Here is a 24757-nt window from a genome sequence, read left to right on the forward strand (position 1 = left end):
AATCTTCTGGGTGATCCTCCCTTGAGGGACCGTGTCAAACGTCTCACTGATGTCCACGTGGACAACATCCACAGCTCGATCTTCATCAATCACCCCCGTCAACTCCTCTAAAAACTCAGTCAGGTGAGTAAGACGTGACCTGCCCCACACAAAGCCATGTTCCTGAATTGTTCTCGCCAATGGGCTGTGGAGGTGAAGCACAAAATGCCGCCTCTCTGCCCCCACTCTCTGCCCGCTACGTCCCTCCACGTCCGCGTGACACCCCCTCTGGCCCCTACGCCCCTCCCAGTCTCAGTGAGCTTCTCCAGCCTCTATGCACCTCCCCGTGTCCTTGACACCCCTACCGGTCCCTACACACCTTCCCGTCTCCGTGACACCCCTTCCGGCCCCTTCACCTCTACCCGTCTCTGTGACAGCCCCTCCGGTCCCCAAGCCCCTCCCCGTCTCCCTGACCCCCAGACCCACACACCCCTCCCCATCTCCCTGAACCCCCAGAACCCTCCCCGTGTCCTTGACACCACTACCGGTCCCTACACAGTTTCCCGTCTCCGTGACACACCCTCCGGCCCCTTCACCCCTACCCGTCTCTGTGACAGCCCCTCTGTCCCCCAACCCCTCCTGATCTCCCTGCCGCCGAGACCTCAGGTACCTCCCTGCCCAGCCCCCGGTCACTCACCCAGCTGCATGGGCTGCACCATCACCGCTTGGTGAACCGCCCGGAGTTCTATGTCCCTCTCCAGCAGAAGCTCCTTCCCTCTCTCCAGGCGGGGCTGGAGCTACATGGGCATCTCCCGCTCCAGCTGGAGGTTGTGGACCTGAAGGGAGAGGGGAGCGGGGTGGGGGCAGCAAGGGACACAGGGGCATCAGGAGGGGTCCCCGGCGCGAAGTGAGACCGGCGGAGGAGGGAATTATCCACAGCACGGGGGGGGGGGCAGAGGAGGCGGAAGTCTGTTCGCAGAGCGGAGCGGTGCCCCCCAGCGGAGGTCGGTACTGTTCCCAGTGCGGAGCGAGGCTGGCAGAGCCGCACGGCGGAAGTGGGGACGGTGCACATATGGATTAAGATCGGCTGACGCACATATGCACCTGACGTCGCTTTGTGGTAACCGGTTGCTCAAAGACGTGACCGTCCTGCTTATGATCTTTTGCCTGATCTCAGTGTTTCTGCGGAACAGAGATTGGAGCCGCAGCAGCGCCCAGCCTCCGTGTCCCTCGCGGTTCAACGGCTTCTCCTTCCTGATGCGGCCCGCCATCCGGTGTGACAACAGCGGCCCCTTCCTCGTCTTGCTGGTCACCAGCTCCTCCGGTCGGTTCCAGACCCGCTTGGCCATCCGCCGGACCTGGGGGATCGAGAGACTGGTCGGCGGAGCCAGGTCGGTCACCTATTTCCTGTTGGGACATGGGCGTCAGCGGCAGCACTTCATCCTGCGGGAGGGCGCTCTACACCAGGACATCATCCAGAGAGATTTCGAGGACACGTACCACAACATGACCCTCAAGGTGCTGCTGGGTCTGCAGTGGCTCTGCTGCTCCTGCCCCTCCGTCTCCTTCGTGATGAAGACCGACTCCGACATGTTCGTCAACACCGACTATCTGATCAAACTCCTGTCCCGGCACCCGCACCGGAGGAACCTCTTAACTGGCATAATTATGAAAGGCTTCGGACCTGTTCGTGAAAATTCCAGCAAGTGGTACATCAGCAAGGATGAGTACCCCAGGGACAAGTACCCACCCTACTGTTCCGGCACCGGCTTCGTCCTCTCCACTGACCTGGCCTGCCGTATGTGGGAGGTCTCCGAGAAGGCGCAAAAAATAAAAATTGAAGATGTTTACGTGGGACTTTGCCTGGCGGTGCTGGAAGTAGAACCCATGAAAATTCACTCTCAACAAGTCTTCTGCAGTCACAAGGTACCGTTCTCTATCTGCACCTACCGGCAGCTCATCACCTCCCACTGGGTAAGAGACTACGAGAAACTGCTCTTCTGGAGAGGTTTGCAGGACTCGGACGATGAGAAGTGCCGTGGGGAACCATAACGGAGGCCGCATTGCCTCTTCCACCCCATCAGAGGACAGATGTGCTACCTTACGCGCCGGAGGGAGACGGCAGAGGGAAGATAATCGGGAGAGCGCTGATGAGGGGAGAGCGGGCTGGGAAAGTGGTAGAGGGGATGCAGCAGATCAGAAAGGAATCCAGAATGAGAATGCTGGAAATGACAGCGGGGAAATGCGGATAGAGAGCGAGAGGTGTGGGCGACGGGAGAAGAGAGCAAGCGAATGGACAGAGCTGCGAAAAATCAAGGGGTGATAGAGTAGGGAGAGAAAGAGAGAGCGTGAGATAGTTCTATAGATAGATAGATAGATAGATAGAGAGAGAGAGAGAGAGAGAGAGAGAGAGCGAGGGAGACTCTTATTTGCTGCTATAACGCTACCAGTCTATTGCAGTAATTGCAGACAAGCCGCAATCACAGTGTACGAATGCTACATCTATCCGAGGAGGAAAACAAGATAGAAGAAGGAAAACACTTATAATGGGATCCTTTACCAGCAGGCCCGTATGAACATAACGGGATACTTAGGTGAAATGCGGGGCAGATGGATTGGAGTCATTGTCTACATCTAAGTTAGAAACAAATGCCAACGAAGGATTGCTGAGCTAAATGGTAACTTTGTTTCTATTAATACAACCAATGCCCGGCTTGCTGCGTTTCCAGCATTTTCTGTTTTTATCTCAGATTTCCAGGACATGCAGATTTTTGTTTTATTTCGTGTCGACCATTTGTGTGTCCGGACCAGGGAAAGATAATGAACAGCCATAAAGAGGCGAGGGTGGCGAGGAGCGCTATCCCCACTCGCATCTTGTGTATCGCACGCCTGCTGAACCTGTTGGGGATATGAACGCATGGCCAGGAGCCGATATCCGCAGTACGATGAGGCCGTGGATCAATAATCCAGAGAACAACCACAGAGAAATGCCAGTACGGGCCCTGAAATATTTTTCTGCTTGTGACGTTATCCTGGATGTCAGATCCAGCAAGCAGCCCAGATATCAGAGAAGTAATCCCAGAAACAGCTGTGTGCCAAACTCGGCTGTCGGCGCCGGGACCACAGGACAGAGTCTGGCGTCCCGCAATCCACAATGGATTAGGACTGCAGGGTGTGGGCAGCCGGTTGCATCAGAATGTGTTCAGCTTTCCCTATACGTACTTCGAAAAGATGTTTTCCAATTAACAGCTAATAGACTTCGTCGAATTGAAGCACATAAGACTAAAATTAGAGTGTCATCGTAAAAGAATTTGAAACTGGATAGAAAGCGGACCGAGAGAGAGAGAAGAAGGAAGGAGGTGAGAGTAAAGGTCAGTGAGAGACGAGGGAAGGGGGTCGGAAAGGAGACGGAGACGAAGGAAGTGCGCTGGAGTCAGAAAAGACCGTCAGACACAAAATGACTGTTTTGTTATTTATTGACTATGATTGAACAGTTGGAATGTTCCAATGTTTTAATGGACATCTATTCCATGTCTTACTTGTTGGTACTTCAATATGCTTTTCATTGCATTCATGATCTGCTGTTATTTTAATGCGTCTTTTCTCACATCCACCAGTTGATTGTGCTCAATGTGTATTTGGTTATTTCAATGACTCCTTGCTGGATCTCATTGCACTTTGAATAAAACATCACGAGCTGGCGGTTGTATGTCCATTTATGATGTCCAGGTATTTTTATATGTTTTGTTACATTTGTCCGCTTTTATATCGTGCATTGTTGATGAAGTATTTATTGACGTGTTTTTTTATCTGTCAATCAGATACAATTAAACACAGCTGAAAGATTTTCAGCAGTGGTTATGGGTAGTAACGTGTTAGGCCAAGGTCCAGGGAACCATCTTAAGAGTCCCGGGACTCTAATACAGAAAAGGGAGTGTGAGTGGGAAGGCAGTGAGTCCAGAAACCTTGCCAACGTCCATCAGATCTATCCCGTTGTACATTTCCAATGCTCCTCGTGCTTCGCATTAGTAGCATGTTCAGATTTCGGTTATCTTAAGATATAGTTGAATAAATTCTCGTTTTCCGCATTACACAAAACATGATAAATCTAGAGATGGCATTGTACACAATGCGGGCTGAAATAAAGTCTGCCTACTGGTGTGGGGACTGCTGACAGGGACGTCAAGTGAAACAACAATATACCAAGGATTTTATGGGCAACGTATAAACTACATTCCCTGATAACAACACCCGGAAGTGTTGAGTTTTGTTTTTTTTATGTTTTCCAATTCAGTCCATTGTTTATCTTGGTGCACATGACGGACAATATTCACATTTCTTCCTGTTCATTAAGATTTGCACAATGGCGTGTTTTATTGAATGGCATTCTTTTCGGTAAAATGTTCAATGTTCTGCTAACTGAAGAGAATCTCACTTTGCATAAAATACTGCAAACTCAGTAGTGTTTTTTTCCCCAAGCTGTGGCTTTAATGTAGCAGTCTAATATTCACTGTGAGTTATATGATAAATATCCTTCTGCTTTTGGTTTGCTAATCTGGGCGTGGACTGCGTTCTGAAACTCAGCACTGAGTGAATGCAGTATTTTTCTGTGCAGGGCACGGTAAACTGGATACTTGCACAACCTATTTTCTCTTCCTTTTATCGACGCCGCACCTTTTACTGTATTTGAAACTCGGCCACGAAGATAATAACGTATACTGGCTCTGAGAAGCACGTCAGGCTTCAGTGTCAGGGCATAAATAAAGGTGGGGATGAGAAAGTAAAACAAACAGAACCTAGGGAAATGTCGAATTGTTGAAAGGCTACGTCATTCTCCGCCCCAGGATGACTCAGTGGGTCTTCACGACACTGTGAGATACTCACACCAACAGGGGAAGGTGCAAATTGTGGGAAGTTTGAACTGTTAGGGGGAATTGGATAGATTTAGAACAGAAGAGTCTGCGTAGGTTTAATTAGGGTTCATGAAGTACATTTGGGGCTTAAAGAACGTAAGTTGGAAGGAGATATTTCCCTTATGCTACAAACCCAGGTTGCTGCTTGGTGAGTGTCCCTTTAAGGAACCTGAACGGCAGTGTATGGCTTTGTTTGACTGCTGCGAGTGGGAGCGGAGAGGTTGTATGACTGGGATAATTGGAATGCTGCAGGTGTCTGAAGGTTGGATTGACTGAAGTGCTGGCAACTGCAGACATATATCTGTGAGCTTTCTTGAGGAGAGAAAGAGAGAGAGAGAGGGGGAGAGGGAGGGAGGGAGAGAGAGAGGGGGAGAGAGAGAAATACAGAGGTAGATGGAAAGGGAGAGAGGGAGAGACAGTGGGATGGAAGGGGATAGAGGGGTAAGAAGGGGGAGAGAGATAGAGAGATGCGAGGGTCAGACAAAGAAATGACCAGAACGAAAGAGCAACATAAAATATAACGACATGCAGAAAGAAATGGCAATCTCATCTGATAGGTCCAAGTTTTCCTTCAGAAGCTGTGGGAAAAAGGTGCTGAGGAGTGGATCTGGGTGATAGAGGAATCGGGGCGGGAAGGAGTTCTGGGTTGAAGGTGCATTGTGTGGGGCTATCTGAGGGGCGAATGGTATCAGCGTTTCAGTGGTTCAGCTGCACGTCAGTCACCTGTGGGTGATTCAGCGAAGGTAAGATGTGTTCAGGGGTTTGCTGCAGAAGGGGTCATTGAAAAGGCTCTTATGGTCAGTGGTGGAGAACAAGTTCAAGGGCGGGGAGGTATTTCAGGGTGTGGCGTCTGAAGGGGAAGCACAAGGGTCGTGGAGGGTGGAGGAAATGGGAACATCACAGAAGGAGTGGTTTTGCGAGAGTAGGAGTTGACAGGAAAAGGCGGTGTAGAAAGAGTTCAGGGCGGTAATGGGTTGAAGCGTGGAGTGATTCTGTGGAAATGGAGTTCATGCAGAGTTAGTGAGCCAGCCCAATGGCATCTGCTATCCCCCATAATACACCGCGGCAGAGAAACTGCTTCGCAGTTGAAGAGAGAGGCCGCACTCTCCTGAGGAGGGCGGGGTAAAGAAGGGACTCCGCTGTGACGTCGCCTCCAGAAGTGGAAGCCCAGGCATCGGCGCTGCACCTACCCTGGTCAACGTCCTCTCGCTGAACCGAAATTAACTGTGGAGCACGTTGAAGCAGTTGGCGCAGTGTGAGTGTGGCAAATGTCGCCACCTCCCCGATAACACGCGCAATTAACCTCAGCAACCGCGTCTCGTGCACCCGACAGAATTTCTGTGCAGAACGATAACACTTAGAGGGGCATCTCCTGCAGAAGACGCGAATCTGAGTGAGATTGTGGGTTGTGAGGAGGATGCAAAGAGGCTCCAACGCAATTCAGATAATTCAAGTGAACGGACAGACACATGACAGGCAGAGTATAACACTGATATGTGTGAAGGTACCACGGTGACAGGGGAAAACAGGAAGACAGCACATTATTTGATCAGTGATAGAATGAGAAATGTTGATGTTCAGAGGGAGATGGGTGTTCATGTATCAGTGACTGAAAGGAAACATGCAGGCGAAACAAACAGTTAAAGTAAATGGTGTGCAGACAGGTATCCCGCCCTGACAATAAAGTATAAACCATTTTGAATAATATTTGTAGAGATGTTCAACTCAGAGACATCTGCAGACAAATTTAATCACATGGTTAATTCCAAGGGTTTCACGAGTGTCTGTGGCATCTCCCTCTCTCGCTGATGCAAGGAAAGATTCTCTCATTGGCACGTTGTCGGATTGGGATGGGTAAGCTTGTGACCTCTGACCACCCTGCTCTTTGATTTTATCCAGCATAAAACAAAGTACTGGAGGAACTCAGTGTGTAAAGCAGCTTTGTGGATACAATGAAATGTTTGATGTTTCATGTCAAGAACCTGCATTCGGGCAAAGATCCTGATGCAGGTTCTCGACCCCAAAAAATCAACAGCAGATTGCGTTTTGCTCCAGATTCCACTATCTGCACTTTCTTGTGTCTCACTTTTATTTGATGCATTGGCGAATGAAGGAAACTTATTTAACCACTTATGCAGCTGTCCCGAGGGGCAGGTGGACAAGTACATCAAGTCCCTCTGTTCCTCTGTGCTCTTGTCATGCCCCACCATTCACTGTGTGTATCCGAGCCTTTTCGTTCTTCCAAATGAACCAGCCCATATGTTTGAGGAATGCATTCCACAGGCCACTGCTCTGTCCATCATGCCTTACTCGCCCAAATTGTTCCCTTGGTGGAGAATTCCCCTCCTCATTGACGAAACACCAACATTCATGTCATGTGTGAAGTTAATCAATCCTGCCAGGCTGATATCCAGGTCACAACTGTCTGTCACAGGCATCAAGGGGCCCAGCACAGATTCCAGGGTTAAAACATGGACCACACACTTCCATTCACAACACAACCCTTACCCTCACCTTCTGCTAACACTCACCAAGCCTGCATTGAATGACATCTGAAACATTACCCTGCGCCCCATGCTGCCTCCTTAACTTTAAACCATTGTCCCAAGTGAGCCCACATTCATTGCCTTAATGACGTGCCTGACTCCGATGAGTCTTTAGGAGGGAAGTGGAAGCAGATAAGAAAGGACTCAAGGGCAGCTGATCTATGAGGGGTGATTGGTAAATGGAACCAGGTAGGGGAGGCGGACAAAACTGGCTGACGTGGCGATAGAGAGGATATGGATAAACGAAGGTGGGAGGAGCGAACGGGAGAGGAGGTGGGAGAGATGGAGGAGGCAAATGAGGTCAGGTTTACTTCAATTGGAAAGTTCAAAGTTTATACCAATGGACTGCAGATACACCATGCGCAATATGAGGCGGTGCTCTCCAGATCTGCGTTTTGACTCATTATGGCAGTGAAGAAGGCCGAGGACAGACATGTCAGAGTGGGAATGGGAAGCGGACTTGAACTGACGTGCAACTGGGAACTCGGGATTGCCATAACGGACAGAGCACAGGAGTTCTGCGAACCGATGGTCTGGTCTACGCTTGCTGTCGCTGACGTAGAAGGGGACGCAGCCGGAGCACCGCCTTCGTTAGACGAGGTTGGAAGAGGTGTACTTGAAGCGTTCCCTCACCTAAAAGGGCTGTTAATGTCCTGAGATGTTGGTGAAGAAGGAGATGCAGGAACAAGTGTTATTCCTCCTGCGGTTGCAGGGCATCGTGCCACGGCGCATGAGGAGTAGGTTTAGAGGCATTGGCGGATCAGGAAATCACAGGGAGAGTGGTATCTGCCAAATACAGAAAGATAAGGCTTGTGCTGGGATCCCGTTGCAGCTGGCGAAAGTGACGAAGGATGACGGGCTGTGCAAGGAAGTTGGTGTGGAGAAAAATGTGGAACAAGAGAAATATCTCTCCGTCCTGTGTAAAGGGAGGGAGCGTGCCAGTTGAATTCCGAAAACATTGCGGAATGCGCGCGGACGCACTATCAACCGCAGTGGGGCGGGGGAAGGGCATTTCAGATGTCCTGGAATGGTATGTTTCATCTGGAGAGAAACTGGGAGAATTCTATGACGTTCTGACAAGGGACAGGGTGGGACGAGGTCCAGTCAACGTAACTGTGGTATTTTGGGGATAAAATAGTAAACGTCACTGGACCGTTAGTCTCCTGCGTGGACGCTCGGAAAGCAGCTGATGAAATCAACGATTTCTGCAGAGCGCATGAGACAGCACCGATGCAGTTGTTGGTGCAGCAGAGAAATAGTTGTGGAGTCGTACCGGAGAAGGATTGGAACAAGGACCGTTCCATGTAGAAAAGAAAAGGACAGGAACAGCTGGGCACCATGCGACTGCCCGTGGCTACACAAATGGTTTGTCGAAAGTGGGAAGAGTCAAAAGGGCTGTTGGTCAGGGTAAGAACAAGTTCAGCCAGGCGGATGAGTGTGTTGGTGGAGGGGAAGTGGTTGGATCTTTGTGCGGAAAGAAGAAGAGAACTCAAGATCTTGCGCGATTTTGTGAGGGAGATCTCCCCATGTGCTGAGGTCAGTGACAGTGTGGGAGACAGTAACCTGGTGTTCGTCAGGGGAGTCCTGGTTCAAGAGTAGGTATGAGGAGGGATCCGAGATCTGCCGTCTGCTATTGGAAGGTGCAGGGTTCTCCAGAAGTATACAACGGCAGCGACCTTGTCTGTGGGTTTGAAGACTTGGTCGGGGAAGGTGGAAAGTGAATGGAGTGATGCGGTTTCGGAGATGAGTTTGGAGTGGGAGAGGGGAGTGGACAAGTCGAGGCAGTTTATATCGCCATGGCAATTGGAGCTGGAAAGATCAATAGGAGAGAGAAGGACGGAAAGTGTGGCCAAGGGGATTGTTGAATACAGTTATCAGAAGGGATAATCAGCGGGTTGGGGTGTTTGCGGGGGTGGATGTGAGGACTCGTTGCAAAGAAATAGACAGGCAGTTAGATACGACGGATGAATAGCATCATTATGAGGCTGCTGCAGAGGGCTGACCGCTCCAGCATCAGGCAGGGGTTGTCGGGGGTTCGGGGGGGGTGGTTGCGGTGGGTTGCACAGTGAGACACCGCAGAAATTGGACCTGTCGCAAGGTTAGGGGTCACAGGAGGGTGGAGAGGGATTTGAATGTGAGAGGGGACTCGGTGAGAGATGGAGGTATGGGGTGCAGAGGTAAAAATGAGAGTGGAAAGAGTGATGTACGGCCTGATATAGGAGGTTATAATTTGGGGTCTGGGCTGACAACAGCGGCGGAGGATACAGTGAGGAAGACCCAGCGAACCGTTGGGACCTGAAGGTCGGGCGGGAGAGCGAGGTTTACCCTGCGGAATGTCGGATGTCCAAGTCGGTTGTGCTCAGCCCACCCAACCCACGTCCCCCTGACCCCTGCCACTTGCCTCTATAACTGCAGGAGGTGAAACAGGTTTTCTCACAGCTCTTACTTCACCACCATTCAGGGAGCTAAACAGCCCTGTTCCAGATCATTTCAATAGCGATCCCCATTCCCATACAAATCTGTCCATCCTCAGCCTTCTCCACTGCTACTGTAAGGCCAAAGCAATGCGATGAACGACGTCCTGTGTCTCGCCTGTGTCGGCTACCACCTGGTGCTATAGGCAGGGAATCTCCCAATATCAGCTCACCCTCACCTCCAGTGTGCCCGCAACCAAACCTTTTCTCTCCCAACGTCCCCTGGTCCTTCCTTTATTCCGCATATCTGCGGACCACCATCATTCATTGTCATCCTGCAGCCACTCATGGTTCCGTCCAATCCTGCGCTCAAATGTCACACAAAGCACGGCCCCCACCCCCCGACTGGTCCTGGTTCCACCTGCCCTTCACCTCTCCCAAAATGGTTCCATTGTCATCTTCCTTGCTTATCATATTCCAACACTGGTCGCCTTTGTATTCCAGTTTATCGCCGTCACTGCCGTCTCCAAATTCAAACCCAAAAACAGGCATCATCTGCCACTTTCTGTCTGTCGCCATCTATCCTCCACCTGCCTCTGTCTCCCACTCCACCCCTCTCCCTCCCCTACCTGGCTCCATCTGTCCGTCACCATTCAGCCACCTTCAGTCCAACAGTCACACACTGGCCCCTGTTTCTCCTCTCCTCCTGTTCGCTTTCCACTTTCTATCTTCCCTCTACGTCGTTAGTCCTGATGCAGAGTTTACAGCCGAACCGATGAGAATTCCTCCCAACACCCCGTCCTCCCAACCCAGATGCTTGGAAAACTTGCTTTCCTCCGGCAGATTGCTTGTATGTCCAGATTCCAACCTCTGCATTCCCTTGTACTACATCTCTGTTCAACTACAGCTTTCCTCGGCGACGGAGCATAGAAGCGGGACGGCGCTTTCATCGTGTTCGCTGAACCGGTTGGGGAAACCAGCACTCAGAAGACGGGCCACTTGAAACATCGTGGGTGACCACTCTCTCCAGAACATTTGTTGCAGCACGAACCACGTCCACAGATGCATTCTATCCTTTGATAAAAGATAACATCAGTGATGCTGGACACGCCACAGACACCTCAACATAAAATTATTGTTGCGATGGGCAAGGCCACATATCGGTCGTAGGAAACAATGTTTCTCCGCCAGAAGTCGATTGTACACATGGCAAGATACCGCTGTCCGCAGCCAGGAGTGAATTGGTGACCAATTAAAGAGCTGCGCTGACGGTGAAGTTATCAGCAGGAAAGGGAAAGGTGCAGTCATAATGTGACCTTTACCACAATCAATACTTTATCTACTGAAAACAAACCGTACAAGTTTGAACTTCCCTTCCTTTTTATAGTCATTAAATATTTCCCACTACGTTCCTGTTCCTCAAAAAACGGGGAACACAACATTTAATTTCATATTTGTCGATCTACAAAACAAGGTTTTGTTTCCCCAGTTGTGTTGAAAAATGATGTAACTCTCTTACCAACTTGGCCACTCTCCATTTACCTGAGCCGAAATCGTCAATCTTGTTCAGAAACGTAAATTGTGGAAAAACGTAGGATTCACCGAGTGTTTGCGAGAGACGTATCTGAAGTTTGGTCTCAGGTGAAACGCGTGATGAGATGCTGCTGAGATCTAATGCACGGAATTTCTTTCCTTAAAGCATTTTAACATCATCCTCAGCGGAAATTTTAGTCCATTCTTCAGCTGCGTTCTGAATTTGGACTGAGTCACTGCAGAAAAACACGTGTTGCTCAGCAACAGCAGCATGTAGCTGGTTCGGTCCGCGATCAACATCGGGTCACTGACATCGGTTGAACAATAGCTCTTCATATATCGTATTAACATAAAAACTGCACAATACGTCGTCCAAAGCAATATGGAGCAGCCAGATACAGCGAAGAGTAAGGTTATGGACTTCCTTCGGTTTTTCATCTCGGCATCATTGTGACTCCATCATTCGTGCTGCCTTTTAGCCTCTTGCGCTCTCTACTGGCCACTAAAATGTGTCCTATTGTCAGAGTATTGAGCAGCAAAATCAGGAACATTGGCAGCATGGGGGTAAGAATGTAATGAATCCATCTGAAAACTGTCCATTCGGGGTCAGTATAAAATTCATGTTTCGCTTTACAGCCCCATGGTACGTTCTGTATGTAAGATCAGGTTGATTTACGAAGTACCAGAGGATGTTTTTACAAAATAACAGCGGACACACGGTTTCTATAACCCTGGTTGCAGTTTTCCTGGTGCAATATTTAGACCTCATTTGCTGGCAACAAATCATCACATAAAGATCAAATGCGAAGGAGAGTGTCGACCACACGGAGATGTCTGTGGCCGCATGATAAGGGGCCTGATACGAGAAGCACACTTGGGTAATGAACAGGTAATTTTCTGAGAAATATAAGTCATTACTACGGAACAGTATCACGTCAGCGACAACGACCAATAGGTCTGCCACTCTCATGGCCACGAGGTAGTGAGAGACACATTTGGAGAGAGCGCAACTTCCCCGGGTCAGTATCACAATCGACACCACGTTACCTCTGAGATGGGAACAATCGGAGACGCTGGTAAGAATACATTTATGGTGTCAGTTACACAGTGCGTAATTTAATGACTGACTTCACTCCAATATCTGGGTTGAATACAGATATTTAACTTGTGGTGCTACTGCTCACTAAAACAAATATTCAACACCCAAATTTAATTCAATATACCAATTGTAAATCAGAACAAAGAGTAAACGAATCAATGAAGGGCTTTACCGAGAGATTTCATTGGTGATTCACCCATGTCGCCGCTGAACTATTGGGAAGTCCGCGAAATTTCGCATCAGATTCAAGGAAAGAGTCGGTCTCTAAATACTATGGAGGGCCATTAAAATCAGCAAAAGTACAGTGGGAAAGGTGAAGCCACTGGAGTCATCCGAGGGGTGAATGCAGATTTAAATCCGTGAGCAGCAGTGGAGGGGCATGCGAGGTGAGCAGCTGAGATGTTTCGGATTTTATGTGATTTTCTCAGTGCCGAGCTCGTGACATAGACGAAAGGGGAAACTGGTGGTCAAACTATGGGTCAGGAGTCCACACTTTACCCGCCGAGACTGAAATTCTGAATGGCGAATCAAGAGAGTTTTCAGAATGAATATGTAACGGACAGAACAGCGCCCAACTCGTTGATGTCTGAGACCGCACAAAGGTGCCTGTCAACGGATGGGTGACACTCTGTGTTTATAAATTTAGCACGAGTTCATGACAAGAAGAACAAACGGATCTAATTTTTAGGGTAAGGTCGTACATATGAGACGCGGAAACTTCAACTCATCCTTTGATTCAAAATATGTGGCATAGTCGCATTGACACAGTTACTTCTTAATGGCGAGTCCAGTGTGTGACCCAAACAGGAGGTCCTATTTCATATACACACTGTCCCGCAAGTTGTGATGACTGAGATAGAGACACCCAGTGCAAAGATAGACACTTTCTCCCACAGTGTCCTCGCCGCCTCCACCCACACCAATCCCGCACTAATTCCATTCTATTCTTCCCTCCAAATGGATCCGTCCTGGGCAGAAACAACCTGTGCCACGAACGAATCGATGGCCCCAGGACGTCAGGGTGAAAATAACATTACAAACTATTGTGAGAGCAATAAATGTGTTGCCAGAGCTAGACTTTTTGCCAATTATGAAGCGGCAGGGATTGCGAGAGTAAACAGCAGGCAGAGGAAATGGGAGGATTGAAAAGTCTTCAAAGAGACAGTGTGGATCCGGCAGATTCACTTCGTGGTTATGGCAGCAACTCCGCAAACATTGAAGCAGTTTGGAAAGGCGCGGTTGGGGAGCGTCGTTGAAGAATCTTTGGGAAGAACGGGTGAAGGTAATTGGGGATATTGTAAAATACATTTACATGGAGCAGTATTTCAGCAGGGCGGAGAAACTTGTTGAGCGAGGTGGGCCTACTATCAGACTGCAAGGTTCTGATCATGAAACGGAAGTGTTTGTCTCAAGCAAACCGAGTAATCCCGGCATTTGTTCGACCTCAAGAGTGTAATGGCGTGGAAGGATGTCAAAGAGGGAAGTCATACAAACAATGTCAGTGTAGATTCACGGCGAGGCTGTACCATGTTTCAATCGTTCTCTCTGTGCAATTTATATCGTCAACAGCAGTATGTTGGAGAGAATGTTGCAGAAGGCAGCAGTCTGCCACTGATCGGAAGGAGAAATGTGAAGAGGAGTATAATAATCCTTTAGGCGATGAGGCTGAAGATTTTTGATCTTTCACGGAGTGTAAACCCACCTTCAGAAGGGTTTGGGATGATATTGAAAAATATTCCGCAGTACCACTTCCATCGGTTTCCTGACGACGCTCAACACTCAGACGTGTGTGCAAGCTTGACTGGCTGTCGAGGCACTTAAGGCAGCCATGTGGAAGTTGGTGAATTTTGAAATTGCAGACGAGATTTTGCTGACGGGATAATTTAGAGACCAACGGAAAGGAAGGAGAGATCTGCTGATACATGTGGAAAATAAAATGAATATCACCAGTTTTACAGACTGCATTGGATTACTATCAAACGCAATTTCCGGGAAATAGTTGAGAAAACAAAATTATTGGAACATCTTTGCTGCTAAAAAATAGATGTTCAGGTAAACCAAACGAACAGGTAGATGAGTAATAACGCCCACTGCTCGTTTCGCCTTACAATTGATTTTCGGGTCAAGAAAATTAAACATCAAACTGTTGCCAAGCAAATAACGGGGAACATTTCAATAGCTGTTTCGTAACTTTCGTACTTCGATGTAATAACAACTAGGACCTCCGAAGGCTGCTATAATCGGGAAGTAGATTAATTGGAGGCAGCACGGAAAATGGAGAAGTGCTGAGTGGAACTCCTAATCCTGGCGGAGGCGTGATGGAGGAATCTGTCCTCTGTGGTGGAATCCTACTGACAGCGCGTTACAGAGACAGGCTTCATATGTATTAGGGAGACTGTTCCCCTGGAATCAGAAAAGAGAAACAGAAACATAAACATTTCTTCCAGGCACCGGAGCAGCGCGACAACAACTTTGACAGTTACGTTAGTGCTGCATCATATTGATCCACTTGTGAAGTACAATATTAACTTCACTTCTGTCCAATTCGCCACCAAATGCTGGTATCTGGTGCATGGCTGTAACATGAGAAACAGCCGCAGCCTCAGTTCTCCGATTCTGGGAAACGTTTCGCCACTGCCGTTGTGCAAAATTAATTCGACCTGTGTTCCACCTTTCAACGTTTTGCTTACTTCCTTGTTCTGTAAACATGCGCAACACAATCCAGGAGATTAGGCTTGTAATTTGTTCAGCAATTTATGACTGATTTAGGCTCTTAAACTAATACACGCTGAACACTGTGAGTTCAATATTCCATATGGTTGTATCGTGGTCCTTAAGTATATAATAGCTTCTCGACACTTGTGTTATACTTTCTCTCACTCGATGGTGAGAGAGACATTGAAATAAACTACTGAGTAGGGATTAACTGGATGAGGTAAATATGCGGTTTGATACAGACACTGTACAGGAAAGATAGGCTGAAAAACTACAATACACGCTGAGTGATCACAGCCCCTCATTGAGCAGACAGTAAGAAAAGTGTAAATATTCGGAGCATAAATGCAGGACTCGGTAACTGGGGACTCGATCTCAGTTCATATCCCTGCTCAGTTCCCATACCATTCAGGCATTTGTTTCAAGTCATCTATCTGATGACTTTTTAGTGTAAGGTTTAGATTTTTTAATAAGTTTTTTAAGTAGTCGAGTGGGGGCTGGACTGCGCAAGCACGGCGCGGGCAGCTTAAAAAGCAAACAACCTGGAGAGCGGGCAGCTGAGTGAGTAGCAGCAGAGTGTTCTGGGCTTTGGCTCAAGGGGCTTCCGCGTGAAGGCGCAAGGAGGGTAAGTAGCTGGTAAGTAGGTAAAGGCAAGGTTTAGCTTTTGGTCATTATAGATTTGTAGGTGGGACTAACTAGGGAAAAAAAGGTAGTCAGATGGAGGACATGGTGGTGTGCTGCAGCTGTTGGATGTGGGAACTCGTGGACCTTGCTGCGGTCCAAGATGGCCACATCTGCAGTAAATGCTTGAGGCTGGACGAACTTCGGCTGAGAGTTGATGAGCTGGAGTCGCAGCTACAAACACTGCGCAGCATAAGGGAGGGAGAGAGCTATGTAGACACGGTGCATCAGGTGACAGTCACCCCCCGAAGGGTAGGTACATCTGAGGTTCAGGAGGCAGATAGAATGGTGACGGTCAGGGGAGGGAAGAGGAAGAAGAAGTCAGGCATGCAGACAGGACAGAGAGCCCCGGAAGCTGTTCCCCTCAGTAACAAGTTTTCTGCCTTGGAAGCTGTTGAGAAGGATGACCTGCAGGGGCCTAGCTGCAGTTACCAGGTCTCTGGCACTGGGACTGGTAATGCTGCTCAGAAGGGAAGGGAGGGAAAGAGACATGTGGTAGTGATAGGGTACTCGATAGTCAGGGAAACAGGCAGGAGGTGATGTGGCAGTGAGCATGAATCCCGGATGGTATGCTGCCTCACAGGTGCCAGGGTCCGGGATGTCACTGATCGGGTCCACAGAATTCTTGAGTGGGAGGGAGAGCAGCCAGAAGTTCTGGTCCATATCGGCACCGATGGCATAGGTAGGAAGGAGGATGAGGTCCTGAAGAGTGAGTTCAGGGATTTAGTCAGAAAATTGAGGAACAGGACCTCAAGGGTAGCAATCTCGGGTGAAGGTAGTGAAGGTAGGAATAGGAGGAGGTGGCAGAAAAATGTGTGGCTGAGATGATGGTGCAGGAAGGAGGGTTTTAGATATCTGGATCATTGGGATCTCTTCTCGGGAAGGTGGGACCTGTACAGAGAGGACGGGTTACACCCGAACCAGAAGGGGGCCAATATCCTTGGGACGAGATTTGCTAGGGTGGTACAGGACGGTTTAAACTAGTTTGTGAGGGGGAAGGGAACCGGAGGAGTAGGTCAGAGGAAGAAGGGAATGGGGAAAAGTTAGATCAAACAGGTAGAGAGGCTTTGGGGAAGGAAAATCAGAATGCAGGCTGTAAAAGTAGTATGGTAGATGGACTGAAGTGTGTTTACTTAAATGCAAGAAGTGGCAGGAATAAGGGGGATGAACTGAGGGTTTGGATAAGATGGGGGACTATGATATCGTGGCTATTACTGAGACATGGCTGACGTCAGGAGAGGAGCGGATATTGAATATTCCTGGTCTATCGGTGTTTTAAGAGGGATAGGGAAGGGGGGAGAAGTGGAGGGGTGGCGATACTGGTCAGGGACACTGGTACGGCTGTGGAAAAGATGGATGTTGTAGAAGGATCATCTCTAGAGTCCGTATGGGTGGAGTTAAGGAACAAGAAAGCAGCAGTTACTCTACTAGGAGTATTCTATAGGACCCCGGTAGCAGGATAGATATAGAGGAGCAGATTGGCAGGCAGTGTTTGGAGAGAAGCAGAAATAACAGGGTCGTTATAATGGGAGACTTCAACTTCCCAAATATAGACTGGAATCTGCTTATTGCCAAATGTTTAGATGGGACGGAATTTGTTAAATGTGTCCAGGAGGGATTCCTGACGCAATATGTTGACAGGCCGACTGGAGGGAATGCCATGTTAGATCAAGTTTTAGGAAAAGAACCGGGACAGGTGAAGGATCTATTGGTGGGTGAGCATTTGGGGGACAGTGACCATTGCTCCATAACCTTTAAAATTGTCATGGACAGGGACATGGACAGGTGCAGAGTGACGAGGTTTTTCAATTGGGGAAGGGCTAACTACGAGGCTTTAAGGAGAGAACTTGGTAGTGTAAATTGGGATGTCCTTTTTGGAGAAAAATGTACCATGGGGATGTGGTCGATATTCAGGGATCTTATGCAGGATGTTAGGGATAAATATGTCCCGGTGAGGCAGAGAAGGAATGGTAGGGTGAAGGATCCGTGGGTGACGAGAGAGGTGGAACGACTTGTTAGAGAGAAGAAGGTAGCATATGTGAGGTATAAGCAGCAAGTTTCAGACAGGGCCCGTGAGGAATATAGGGTAGCGAGGAAGGAACTTAAGAAAGGGCTGAGGAGAGCTAGAAGTGGACATGAAAAGTCTTTGGCTAGTAGGGTTAAGGAAAATCCCAAGGCCTTTTTCAAGTACGTGAAGGGTAGGAGGATGGCTAGGGTGAATGTAGGTCCGATTAAGGACAAAGGTGGGAGAATTTGACTGCAGGCGGAGGAAGTGGGAGAAGTTCTGAATGAGTACTTCTCTTCGGTATTCACCAGGGAGAGGGGTCTTGATGATGCGGAAGGGAGTGCTGGTAGGGGTAATGTTCTCGAGCTTGTTGATATCAAGAGAAAGGATGTGTTGAAGTTGTTAAAATATATTAAGACAGATAAATCTCCGGGGCCTGACGGGATTTTCCCCAGGCTGCTTCGAGACGCTAGGGAGGAGATTGCTGAACCGCTGGTAAGGATCTTTGAGTCCTCGTTGTCTACGGGGGTGGTGCCGGAGGATTGGAGGATTGCGAATGTGGTCCCCTTGTTAAAAAAATGTAACAGGGATAGGCCAGGAAATTATAGACCGGTGAGTCTCACGTCTGTGATAGGTAAGCTGTTAGAAAGGATTCTAAGGGATAGGATTTATGAACACCTAGAGAATTATGGACTGATTGGGGACAGCCAGCATGGCTTTGTGAAGGGAAGATCTTGCATCACAAGCCTGATAGACTTCTTTGAGGAGGTGACCAGGAAGATTGATGAGGGCAGTGTGGTGGATGTGGTTTACATGGATTTTAGTAAGACATTTGATAAGGTTCCTCATGGTAGGCTTCTTCAGAAGGTCAGAGGCCAAGGGATCCAAGGAATCTTGGCTGTGTGGATTAGGAATTGGCTTGCATATAGAAAGCAGAGGGTTGTGGTGGAAGGAGTGCCCTCGGATTGGAAGGCAGTGACTAGTGGCCTCCCGCAGGGATCGGTTCTGGGACCTCTACTTTTTGTGATATTTATAGATGACTTAGATGAGGGGGAGGAGGACTGGGTTAGTAAGTTTGCGGACGACACTAAGATAGGCGGCGTTGTGGATAGTTTGGAGGGCTGTCGGAGCTTACAGAGGGATGTTGATAGGATGCAGAGCTTGGTTGACAAGTGGCAGATGGAGTTCAATCCGGAGAAGTGTGAGGTGGTACACTTTGGAAGGACAAACTCCAGGGCAGAGTACAGGGTAAACCGCAAGGTACTTGGCAGTGTGGAGGAGCAGAGTGATCTGGGGGTTCATATTCACAGTTCATTGAAAGTTGCCTCACAGGTGGAAAGAGAAGTTAGGAAGGACAGTGGGATGTTGGCTTTCATAAATCGCGGGATTGAGTTTAAGAGCCGCGAGGTTATGATGCAGCTTTACAAAACTCTAGTTAGGCCACATTTAGAGTACTGTGTTCAGTTCTGGTCGCCTCATTATAGGAAGGATGTGGAGGCATTGGAGAGGGTGCAGAGGAGATTTACCAGGATGCTTTATGGATTGGAGGGTATTGAATATGAGGAGAGGCTTAAGGTGCTAGGGCTTTATTCACTAGAAATGAGGAGGATGAGAGGAGACATGATAGAGGTATATAAAATATTGAGTGGAATAGATAGAGTAGACAGTCAGCGCCTCCTTCCCAGGGCACCAATGCTCAAGACGAGAGGTCATGGCTTTAAGGTTATGGGTGGGAGTTTCAGGGGAGATGTCAGAGGGAGGCTTTTCACCCAGAGAGTGGTTGGTGCATGGAATGCACTGCCTGGGGTGGTGGTGGAGGCAGATACATTGAACAGGTTCAAGAGCTTGTTGGATAGGCATATGGAGGAACCTGAGATGGATATGCGGGAGGAAGGGGTTAGGTACTGTGAGGGTGGTCTGATGGACGGCACGACACGGTGAGCCGAAGGGCCTGTTTTTTGCTGTATGGTTCTATGGTTCTATGGTTCTATATGTTCAGCCACTTGGTCTCCACATCCTCCTGTCGTGAAATTCCTGCATATCCATCGCCCTCTGTGAGAAGGAATTTTTCCTCACCGCCATCGCAGTCGGTGCGCCGCTGATTCTCAATCCGCATTCCCTGGTTCCATATCCCTCAGCCACGGGACATCTCCTCCCTGCAGAAAGTCTTTCGAAACCTTCCAGAATTTTGTACCTTTCCAAGTCTCCGTTCGCTCCTCTAAATGCCGTGAATAAATTCATTGTTGACCAGATATCTCTTCAATCTCCAGCATCCCTTCAATCAGTCTGGTCATCCGTCGTTGCATCCGTTTGAAGGCAGTAGTTCCCATTCTTTTCATAGAATGCGACTGAAACTGCACAGAGCCTTTCAGGTTCGGTGTTTCACTGGTGCTCTCTGATTGTAGTCGGATATTCGTGCGCCTGGATACAAAACCTCTCTCAGTGAATGTCCACATACCCATTGTCTAATCGACGTCCTTCACTGACAGGTGTACAAGAGGAAAAGTGGCCGTTTGAACACCAGTGGTTCCAAGCCTGGCAACATTTACATTCAATCGGATCGTTCATATCTTTCTCCGAAGAGGATACCTTCACATTTATCCACGAGATATTGATTCTGTCATGCATTAATTCGTCACGCAACTTGTCCGAACTTTGTTGGTTCTTTGCTTCCGCTTCCGAACACACAAACTAAGTGCTGAATGTTTTGGGTCAACTTAAACCTGGGAACATTGATGAAGGGCGGGAGGTGATTCTGGCCCCGTTGCATTGCCAACAAACATTTCCTTTCTCAATGGAAGGTAATTAACAAGAAAATTTGACTCGGTTTCAAACTCCATGAATTCTGCCTGATCGGTTCCGTAATAGTGCAAAGGCCACTTCACAGTTGGAGACTTTCGCCCATCATGTGCCTACTGGATCTTTGCCAGACCAACGTGCTTTTTCCAGTCACCACGAATTCTTCACAGCTTTGCAATTTTAATTCACAGAACCGAGTCGGAAAATAAAGATCTGTCTCGGAGACCCCGAGTACCCTCAGTTAACCTTTTCTCAGCACATCGGTGGCTGGAATGTGGCTGCTTCCTGGCACAGCACTTATTTCCCTTTGCTGACAATTAGAATCCTAGTTCCATGTTCACATTCTCCATCGCTGACCGTTAGGTTTTCTTTCTGTTTTCCCTTATTCATGGAATTCCAATCGCACTGCTCTACGTTAGAAAATGTTTTCCTGAAACGAAATATTTCCAGATGTTTGTTACAGAAATCAGCAGAGACCTCACAAAGGTTTCGCCTTCACATCTCCTCTATTCCTTTAGCTCCTGCTGCATGGGAATGACCCACTCGTTCTCTTTCAATGAGAAACCATTGTGAAGTTCTGGAAGGACAATATTCCCTCCACGTGTAACCTAACAAGCATATTACACAGTTTCAAAATGAACTCGTCTGCATTTGACATTCAAAGCGATGTTGTCCCACTCCCCCTTCTAGAAAAGTCAATGAAGCAAACATGCAGCTGCAATATGTGGTTAGGGAGGCAAAGCGCACGTTGACCTGAGTTAAGGGAGCGTTGTCGTACAGTATTGAAGGTGTCTCTGTGTTGCTGTACAGGGCCTCGGTCTGATGGATCCAAGAGTAATGTCTCCCGCCTAGTTCTAGTTCTAAATTTAAAAAAAAAGATTCGTTCCATAAAGTAGGTGCACCAAAGGTTCACTTGACGCTAGAAATGCTAAGTTGCATATGGGAGTGATCTGTGTGTACCAGATCGCTATCCCTCTGCAGTTAGTTCTGTGAATGTACGGAGACCTCACCGAAAGTCACAAATTTCTTCCAGAGCTCTTTTTTTTCCAGAAGCAGAGAGGGCGCTGTGCTGGCAGAGTGCTCAAGCCCAGAGTTGCAGAATAAGGGAAAGTCCACCAAAGAAATCGTGAGGGGGCATTTCTTCAGGGAGGGAATAATGAGTCTTTGTAGTTCTGTACCGCAGAGGTTCCTGAATGTTCAGCCATTGCGTTAAAATGAAGCATCGGCGGTTAGAATGATATGTGAGAATAGTGTTTTGGGGAATATCTCAGGAGAGTGCTGAGGTGCAATATTAGACAAGGTCTTAATGAGCGTGACTTGAGTGTTCTCTGTAACAAAATGCCGGGGTATTTCCACTTTTGTGTCTGCTCTTACGCTTTATTTGAACCGGTGTCCAAAATAGACGTGTGATTGCTGTTTTTAATGGTGTTAGCTGCACCAATCATTTTGCTGATTTAACACTAATCGACAATCCAGTGGACTCACTGATCTGAACACCAGGACAAAAAAAGGAGTAAATCTGCCTGTCTCTGAAAAGTCTTTCATTCACTGCATATTCACAGAACGAACTGCAGAGAGATACCGATCTGGTACACACAGATCACTCCCATATGCAACCCAGCATTTCTGGCGTCAAGTGACCCTTTGATGCATCTACTTTATGGAACTAATGTTTATTTGTATATATATTAGTTCCATGTTTATATATGTTTATATACGGGAACCTCCAATGCTGTATACAAACCTCCCTTAACTCAGGTCAAAGTGCGCTTTGCCTCCTTAACCATATTTTGCAGCTGCATGCTTGCTTTAATGACGTTTATAGAAGAGGGCAACGTCGCTTTGAATGCCAACTTTACCCATTCACTCACCGTTCAGCACAAAGAACAAAAGTGTTCAAATGCAGACGAGTTCACTGAGAACCTGTGTAATATGCTGGTTAGGTTGCACGTGGAGAGAATTTTATTCTGCGCACTTTGGGAAGTCCGACAACGAAATCCGAGCAAGTGTGCGGAAAGATTCAGTAGAATGTTTCCGTGGATGATAGATTTCAGCTGCCAGATTTGATCGAAGAAACGAGTGCCGATATCAAACCTCATCAGCACACAATGTAACCTTGCACCGACCCACATCAAAAGAGTTAAATTTCTGTTTTCCATTCAGTGGTTTTCATATTAACTGATTTCACGAGACCTCCAGAACTTCACATCGGTTTGCCTTTGACAGACAACGACTGGGTCATTCCCAGGGAGCTGTACCTAAGGGAGTATTGGAGATGTGAAGGCTTTACCTTTGTGAGGTGTCTGCAGTTTTCCTTAACAAACATATGGAAATATTTCGTTGCAGGGAGTCATTTTCTAATGTAGAGCAGTGCGATTGGAATTCCACGAACATGTGAGAGACAGAAAGAAAAGAGAAGGGTCAGCGATGGAGATTCGAATTGGCAGCAAAGGGAAATAAGTTATGTGTCAGGAAGCAGCAATATTACAGCCGCCGATATGCTGAGAAAAGGTTAAGTGGGGGAGCTCGGGGCCTCTGAAACAGATCTTTGTTTTCAGACTCGGTTCCGTGAATTAAAATTGCAAAGCTCTGGAGAAATCGTGGTGACTGGAAAAGCACGTTGGTCTGGCAAACATCCAACAGGGACATGATGGGCCGAAAGTCTCCAACTGTGCCGTGACCTTTCCACTATTACGGAACGGATCATGCAGCATGTATGGAGTTTGAAACTAATTCAAAAGTTCTTGTCAATTAACTTCCAAGAAGGAAGGAATTGTTTGTTGACAATGCAACGGTACCAGAATCATCTCCCGCCCTTCATCAGCATTTTTCAGTTTCAGGTTGACCCAAAACATTCAGCACTTTAGTTGTGAGTTCGGGAGCGGACGCAAAGCAGCTACAACGTTTGGACAAGTTGCATGACGCATTAATGCATTTCAGATGTAATATCTTGTCGATAAATGTGAAGGTATCCACTTCGGAGAAGGATATGTAAGATCCGACATAATGTAAATGTTGCCAGGTTTGGAATCACTGGAGTTCAAACGGCTCCTTTTGCTCTTGTACACACTTCAGTGCAGGCCGTCGATAAGAGAATGGGTATGTGGACATTCACTAAAAGAGCTTTTGTATACAGGCCCACTAATATCCGTCTACAATCACAGAACACCAGTAAAACCCGAACCTGCAGGACTTTGTGAAGTTTCAGTCGCATTATATGAAAATATGGGAACTGCTGCCAAACGAATGCCACGACGGTTGACCAGACTGATTGAAGGGATGCAGCACCTGCACTGTGAAGAGATATCTGGACTCTAATGAATTTATTCAGGCGTTTAGAGGAACGAGCGGAGACATGGAGAGATACAAAATTCTGGAAGGTCTCGACAGATTTTCTGCAAGGTGGAGGTGTCCCGTGACTGAGGGATCTGGAACCAGGGAATGCGGATTGAGAAGAAGGGGCGCACCGGCTACGATGGCGGTGAGGAGAAATTTCTTCTCTCAGAGGGCGATGGATATGCAGGAATCTTCACGACAGGAGGCTGTGGAGACCAAGTGGCTGAACATATTTGCGTAGTCATCAGATTGATGACTGGAAACAAATGCCTGAATGGTATGGGAACTGAGCCGGAATATGAACTGAGATCGAGTACCCAGTGACTGAATCCTGCATTTATGCTCTCGATATTTACACTTCTCTGACTGTCTGCTCAATGAGGGTCTGTGGTCACTCAGCGTGTATCAGCTCATTTTCCCTGTACAGTGTCTGTATCAAACCGCATATTGACCTCATCCAGGTAATCCCAACTCAGCGGTTTTATTTCAATGTATCTCTCACCATCGAGTGAAAGCAAGTATAACGCAAGTGTGGAGAAGCTATTATATACTTAAGGACCATGATACAACCATATGGAATATTGAACTCACAGTATTCAGCGTGTATTAGTTTAAGAGCCTGAATCATTCATAAATTGCTGAATAAATTACAAGCCTAAAATCCTGGATTGTGTTGCACATGTTTGCAGAACAAGGAACTGAGCAAAACGTTGAAAGGTGGAGCACAGGTGGAATTA

The 24757-nt window shown here is 47.8% G+C and overlaps 1 protein-coding gene across 1 annotated transcript; it reads left to right on the top strand.

The window, feature by feature from the left end:
• The first annotated feature begins 1077 nt into the window (after positions 1-1077).
• On the top strand, positions 1078-2031 carry LOC127566917 (beta-1,3-galactosyltransferase 5-like). The gene has a single exon (XM_052009437.1). The coding sequence runs from the start codon at positions 1078-1080 to the stop codon at positions 2029-2031; it is 954 nt and encodes a 317-aa protein (XP_051865397.1).
• The last annotated feature ends 22726 nt before the right edge of the window (positions 2032-24757 follow it).

Source organism: Pristis pectinata, chromosome X (genome assembly GCF_009764475.1).
Source record: "Pristis pectinata isolate sPriPec2 chromosome X, sPriPec2.1.pri, whole genome shotgun sequence".
Lineage (NCBI taxonomy): Eukaryota > Metazoa > Chordata > Chondrichthyes > Rhinopristiformes > Pristidae > Pristis > Pristis pectinata.

What these genes read in the sequence shown, in the direction of transcription:
- LOC127566917 (XM_052009437.1), top strand. Translation starts at nt 1,078, where the DNA reads ATGCACCTGACGTCGCTTTGTGGTAACCGGTTGCTCAAAGACGTGACC.